The 7,104-nt window shown below is 31.5% G+C and overlaps 1 protein-coding gene across 2 annotated transcripts in view; it reads right to left on the reverse strand.

The window, feature by feature from the left end:
* Positions 1-874: 874 nt before the first annotated feature.
* LOC108753813 (UDP-glucuronosyltransferase 2A3-like) overlaps positions 875-7,104 on the reverse strand; it is a 12,590-nt gene continuing 6,360 nt past the window's right edge. For both annotated transcript variants that reach the window (XM_018495724.1, XM_018495725.1), the window contains 2 exons: positions 3,865-4,084; positions 875-2,363 (listed from right to left, as the gene is read on the reverse strand). In XM_018495724.1, coding sequence (XP_018351226.1) covers positions 2,051-2,363; positions 3,865-4,084 — 533 coding nt within the window. In that variant the 3' untranslated portion in view covers positions 875-2,050. The remainder of the gene's footprint in view (positions 2,364-3,864; positions 4,085-7,104) is intronic.

The raw sequence follows: 7,104 nt of genomic DNA on the forward strand, positions 1-7,104 counted from the left end.
ATATCAATTTTTTAAATAATTAATTGCTTAAGATAATTAGGTTAAATTAAATTAATACTATATATATTATTTAACAGAAAATGAAAAGTTACTTTTTAAAAGTAACAAGTTACAGCTACTCGTTACCGAGTAGGAAAAGTAACAAGTTACCATTACTAATTACCAATTTTTTAAAGTAACTCGTTACCATTATTTGAGAAAATAACTATTCGTTACTTTTCCGTTACTTTTTAAAAGCTGCCAAAAAAATAAGACAGCACAAGCCATAGATCGTAAGTCAATTGACTTCAGATTCGAGACATTTATTTCGTACTCGGTCAAGGCCAAGCCTTCGGATCAACTGTTTTCAAGGAACGATCAAGTGGTAGATATATAGAATGTACTTAAATTAGTTTTCTTCGCAACACAAAGTATGTAGAATATGTAAAAAAATCTACATTAAACTTTATCGATAATATACTAACAATAAATAATTTATGAAAAGCACGAACAAAAGGTACGATTTATTTCGATAGAATTTTTTTAATCGTTTTCTATCAGTCATTTTAAACATCATAGTAGGTATACAGTGCACATATTATTGTAACTATTTATTTATTAAATATTTATTAAATCCAATAGATAAATATAATATACATTCAAAATATAAAAATTATATATTTTCTAGAAAACAAAAAAATAAATATATTTTGAAATATATTCTAATTTGATATAAAGTATAATTTTCCCTACGTTAATTAATTTCACTACGTTATACACTGCGATAAAAGTAATAAACTTTAACTTCGACTACAGGAATATAAGAATAAAGGAACAACGCGCTTTATGTGACGCAAATCTACAGAATATAAAGAATAATTTCATCGACTTTTCCGTAAAATGAAAAAAATTAAAAATCAGAACCTAGTAAACTATAAATTTTACATCATGTATGCGCTGTTCAAACGAGGTCTAGTTAACATTTATACTTAGATACCATAAAAAACTAAAGATTAACGACCATATTTTAAGATCTGTATACTTCCCGCAAAAGAAGTCATACGCGAATTATAACGTGTTTCTCAACTAACTTTATGTATAGAAATATCGAAAAAGCATAAAAATCTACTTGGGATGATATTCGAATCGAGCGTCTTTGAAAATGTACGAATGAAAGTTAAACCTCCTATGGTAAAGTAAATTTTCAAAATATCCAGAAAAGGATTGTAGGAAATAGAGGCTTCTCATATAGTTTTGTATTCGCGCGGTTGGTATATGTTAATGGACTACCACCGTTAGCTTATAGGTGACGCTAGTTCATGTTCAAAAAGAAGTACGTGCAGCGCCCATTGCCATTATTATTTTTCTCAATCAAAATCATCATGTTTGTAACAGCAGAGAAATGTACGATTTTTTTCCCTGTAACTGAACCTAGTTGTTCCCTTATACCTGGATGAGAACCCTTAAGTAACACTGGTGTCGTTTTGTTCATATATATATTTCATCTAATATATCTCTTCTAATCAATACAACAAAATGAGTAACAAAAAAAAATAATATATCAACAAAAATAAATAATATATCATAAAACTCCTTTTTCTATCTTTAACTCCTTAAACTGCGCATGGACTTTGCAAAATAGACGAAACTGGAGGTCACATTTGACCCCTTTTACTATAGAAGAGCTAATGACAAACGATCACAAGAATTTATTTCCTCCAACAAATTTTCTACTAAATGGATTTTTCGCATTAATCGATTTATTTCTATTCAAAATTTGATATCATTTCGTCTCCATTGCTCAAAATTCGCCTGTAATTTGATGTGAAAAATCATCACCACGTTCTCCCCTATTTTTTATCTCAAAAAATTGCTTTCCTATCGATTGGTTGCGTTTGATGGAGAAAGCAATTTTGCAACTGTTGTAAAATTCTTCAATACGGTTCTTACTTTTGGTTCCTTGTAGAGGAAATGTAAACCAAGTGTAAATCAATCATATTGAAGAATTTTACAACAATTACAAAGCTGCTTTCTCTGCTGAACGCAGCCGATATTTCACGATACAACATAATCAGTTGTCCTTCTTCAACTTTCTCTTCTCCTCGACTTGATTTCTAGATGTTCTTTTGAAGAATCTGAGCAACAACAATAGCAGTTTGACCAACCGGAACAGGATATATATGAATATTATAGAGACGATAATCAAAACAAGTGTTATATCGACAAGATGACGCTGATACCAGGATAAACCCGTGCTGTCGCTACGGAAGTAAAATCTACCATTGCCCCGGGCGATGTATTCCGTCCACCATATCGCCGTCTCCATCGGCGTGGCAGGTCGATCACGGTAAGCTTTCGAAAGCCGTTGGGCATTCTCATGGTAACTGAAAGCAGAAGATATTTTGATGAATTGTATATTTGAGCCTGCATACGTTCTTTTATTCTTTTTCTAAAGAAAGAAAAATAAATGATCTTTCTATCCCTTTTCATTGTTCTTTTCATTGTCATGTATTCTATTCGAATATTAAATTCTACTTCTCTAACTTCAAAATTAAAAACAAATAAAAAACCGATTATCTTATAGTGTGTTAATAGGGAATTTTTGCAATAACGTAAATCCAGATGAACGCTAAAGCATGATGGAAGGGATAACATGATGTGCAATTTGTAAGCATCTCTCTCTGAATCTTCGCCGTGCACAAGCTAATCATAGTACTAGAAAAAAAATATAAAAACTCCCTACACAGAAGTCGCTGTGATTGGCAGTGGACAATTTCTATACAGTGTGTAAGTAAATCATTCCCATTGAATGTAACGTGCATGTACATTATATTTAATGTACATTTTCATTAAACTTCGCATACAAATTATTAAATTTCATTTACACACATATGTAAATTACATTCCATGCATGTGTACATTGATATACTTTCACTCTATGTTGAAATATCATATACATGAACACTAAATTTCATAAAAATTTTATGTAAACGACATTAATAAATTTTTTTGCAAATGTACACAAATATACATTTTAGTTACATTAAATTTACTTGTGTAACTTAAAAGTACATTAAATTTAATATCTTTTTTAACAGTGTAGGCCTGAAAAATAACTTTGTTGGATCATAAATATAATTATGAAGCATAATAAGTAATGCTGCAAAAAATTTTGATGTTCTAGCAATCAACTTAAGTCATCTTATTATTTTGATAGTTTTCAACAAGACTTATATCTAGCTAAATATTAGATGTAGTAAAAAGTCATCGCGTATTTTTTAGCTCAAAGTTGTACATATATACAATATCTTCGTCAATAATGAATGAAATTCAAATTTAAAAAAAGAGTTTTAAAGCTTGAAATCTCTACTTTTAAAAGCTTATCACATTTTTTAAGTTTATATGAGTTTGATCATTTTTACATACCAAAAACTACGAGCTGAAAAAGACGAAAAATTTTCTTCTCACTTTGTGGATTTGTAACGTGTCCAAAATGAATTTGAGAAAATTTTCGATTACATATCGTGAAAGCTTGATACTTTCCCTACAAAATCTTTTTTTTTTAATATTCCTACGACTTTTGATTACTGAGTTATCGCGGATTAAATAAAAGAATTATTTTGACTTTAATTGCTCATAACTCCATTAAAAATTGTCGTATCGTATAATTTAAAAAAGAGATTTTTAAAGCTGAAACTTTACTCTATCAAGATATATTTATATTGTTGGTAAGAAAGTAATTGCGGTTTTTACTGATAGATGTCTTTTAAAAAAACGCGATGACTTTTTACTTAACCTAATATTTAGACATTTCAACAAAACGTTTTTTTCCGTGTAAGAAACAAGTTTCTCATTTTAGGATTAAAATAAAAAGAGGAGGTGTACCTAGTATCATTAAAAACTTTGTCCAGAGCACTTCTTAACGTTTCTTCGGTTAAATTGTCGTATGCAAGCACCACCGCGGTACCTCTAGTCTCTGCAGCAGCAGAATTGTGAAACTGATCACCGTACATCGGCACTAAGATCATTGGTAGACCTACATAAACACTCTCCGAGAGACCGAGAAGTCCGCCATGACCCAAGTAGCATTTAACATTCCGATGATCTGGAAATATAATAATAAGACAATTACAACTAACAATAATGGATCAATTGACAATTTAGATTAAGAAAGAGCCGAACAAATCAGCTGCGAAAAAAATCTCGAGATTAGAAAAATTATCTCACTAAAGGAACTTTTTTAAATAAAAGTTAAAATAAACAGAAGAGAGAAAGATCAGTTAATCTGGAAAATACTTAAGCATCTTATACAAGTTGATAGGAACAACGCTACAATAAACTCCAACTTTGTAAAAACATCATAAATATTTTTGTTCAGGCTAAGGTCACTTTTTTCTTCTAGATTTCGGCATTTTGAAGAAAGCATCCTCACGCGATCTCGAATAAAAAAATACAAAAAAATCTTCACGCTTAGTTTACATTGAGTAGGCCGTGCGCCAACCGAGATAGATATATTCGGATAGATATATTAGATCGGGTGCAGTTGGTGGGCTTCGAGTCTCCTCGAGAAATGTTGCTATCTCATTTCAGCGAGCATTCGACTCACGCAGCGATTCTGAGAAGGCTTTTCAGAATTTATTATATGTTCTCTTTCTCTTGTCCACAAGATTGATTCAATCTTATCCACATTGATCGTATAAAATCTCTGATGCATTATTATCACATTCTATACTTTTATAAGAGGGGCATTATAACGATAACCATATAATGGTAAAATATGTACATCACTGATAGCGGTTTATGCTAGCGCGCATGCGTGAGTTTGTCCCACGAGTCTTGCAACATAAAGCTCTAATCTAAGGCCGGTATTCATAATCGATTCTTATATTCAAGACCGTCTTAAGTTCAGTCTTAAGACATTACTTTATGAATTACGTCACTAACCAATCAGAAGGCCGCATTAGCGTCTTAAGACATTACTTAAGATGGTCTTGAAATAAGAATCGACTATGAATACCAGCCTATGAATACCAATCTAAATATACCAAAGTAGCGCAAGCCTTTTATTTAAACCGAAATGTCGACAACTTTCCTATTGGCTACTTCGATCGCCATTTTGGCCTGTAGTCCAATAAGTGCTTAATATTGGTTAGTAGATAAAAATGGAGAACCTTTGCGCTACTTTGGTACCTATATCTAGACCTTTATTGCAATACTATTCTCCGCGCACGGCCCAGGATCGCGCGCGCGCGTGCCCAACATCCGCACGTTACAGTTATAATGAATGGAAAGAATTGTATATCTTATAAATAACATTACGAATATTCCGAGACAAGAAAGATAAAAAAATAATTATACATGCGTATATCTGTGAATATTTATATGTATGATTAAATATTACGAAATTGCATATACATATAATTCTTCATAAAAAGTTGATTTTATGTATCTATCACAAAAATATTGAGCAAAAATAATTACTATTTGCGAATTCAATTAAAGTAACAGGAACAATTTTGATTAAAGAAAATATCATAATAGCGCAAAATTGATTATCAATTAGAGTGTAGAGGCAATTCATAACCCGTAATTAATAAACTTTCATTAGTTTTGAAATTTCATGTGTCACGAAAACACATAAAGTCCCCCCCTCCCCCGAGGGAAAAAATATTATTATTAACAAGAAATATAGCGAGACTGAAAGAAGATAACAAACGGAATGATAATACGTGTTATGTTAGCAGTAGTTTAACCATAAACAACGCAACAAAAAGGTAAAAACGATAAAAATATAAGTATAAAGATGCACCACACGCAAGTGCGACCATTGGTTTAACGCGCGCACGCAGTACAAAAGCAATAAAATATGTCAAACGATGTCTAAAATGACCCGATGAAATTTTTAGCAAAGCATTACCATTACAAATCCGCAGCGCGCGCGTAGACTGGTCTGTACTGTAAAAGTACGATCGCTCATGGAAATGGTTATCGCGAGACAGAATTATCTCGCGACCGTAATTGATGCTATGTGAATTTGTCATGCGATGCATGATGATGGAAGAATACATCGTCTTGCATTAAGTTGCTAATTCATTATTACGTTCACGATTGCATAAGTACGATTGCGACATTATACAAAATGTGCTAATCGTAACAACGAGATGTACATAGTAGAATACATTTTGATTTGATTAAGAACAGAATTGCTAATTTCAACCTGATTTAACCTGATATTTTATTAGGTTGTTTAATAGACTTAACTATAAGAATTTACTTAATATTTTTAAATAGCTCTTTCTCTATAAAACCTTTAATTAAATTTACTCTAAACTAATTATAATTTATTTTATTAAAAGATTGCCGACCTAAATAAATTTAGTAAATATTATTAAGATATTTTGTGAGATAAATAATTAACCATGCTTATCTGGAAATTTCTAAAAGTAATCTAATTCGATCTTTTTTTTTAACAAAATTGGTTGAATCTATCAGTTTATGCAATCAGATTTTTTCTGATGTACAAACCGACAAAAAACTCTTTACTTTATATATCGATTACTTTCTATCTGTACGTTTTCCATCTTCTCCGATATATACGAGGTGTGATCAAAAAGTAAGGTGACTTTTTGAATTTCGCGCGCTCTGTACACTCTAATTTAAAAAATTTTTTGTTGTTGTGTTGGTACATTCGTCACGATCATATGTTCACAGTTTTGACTATATAGCATGTGTTGTTTTTATGTGAGAGGCATAAAGGTTAGACTCGTGTTTGCGTGCTCGGCGATTTTTTGCTTTTGAAAATAATGGAGCAGAGAGTTTGTATTAATTTTTGTGTAAAAAATGGTATTAAGTGTTCAAAAACTCTTGAAATGTTGACAGTGGCGTACGGTGAGTCAACTTTGAGCAAAAAAAATGTTTATAAATGGTATAAGTTATTCCAAGAGGGCCGAGAAAATGTTAACGATGAACCTCGCTCTGGACGCCCCAGCACGTCAAAAACCGACGAAAATGTTCAGGAAGTGAAAGAAATTGTGTTGAAAAATCGTCGAATCACGATTAGAGAAATAGCTGATGATCTTAACATATCGTTTGGCTCATGCCAATCAATTTTAACGGATGTTTTGG

The sequence above is a fragment of the Trachymyrmex septentrionalis genome, unplaced genomic scaffold (genome assembly GCF_001594115.1).
Source record: "Trachymyrmex septentrionalis isolate Tsep2-gDNA-1 unplaced genomic scaffold, Tsep1.0 scaffold72, whole genome shotgun sequence".
Classification (NCBI taxonomy): domain Eukaryota; kingdom Metazoa; phylum Arthropoda; class Insecta; order Hymenoptera; family Formicidae; genus Trachymyrmex; species Trachymyrmex septentrionalis.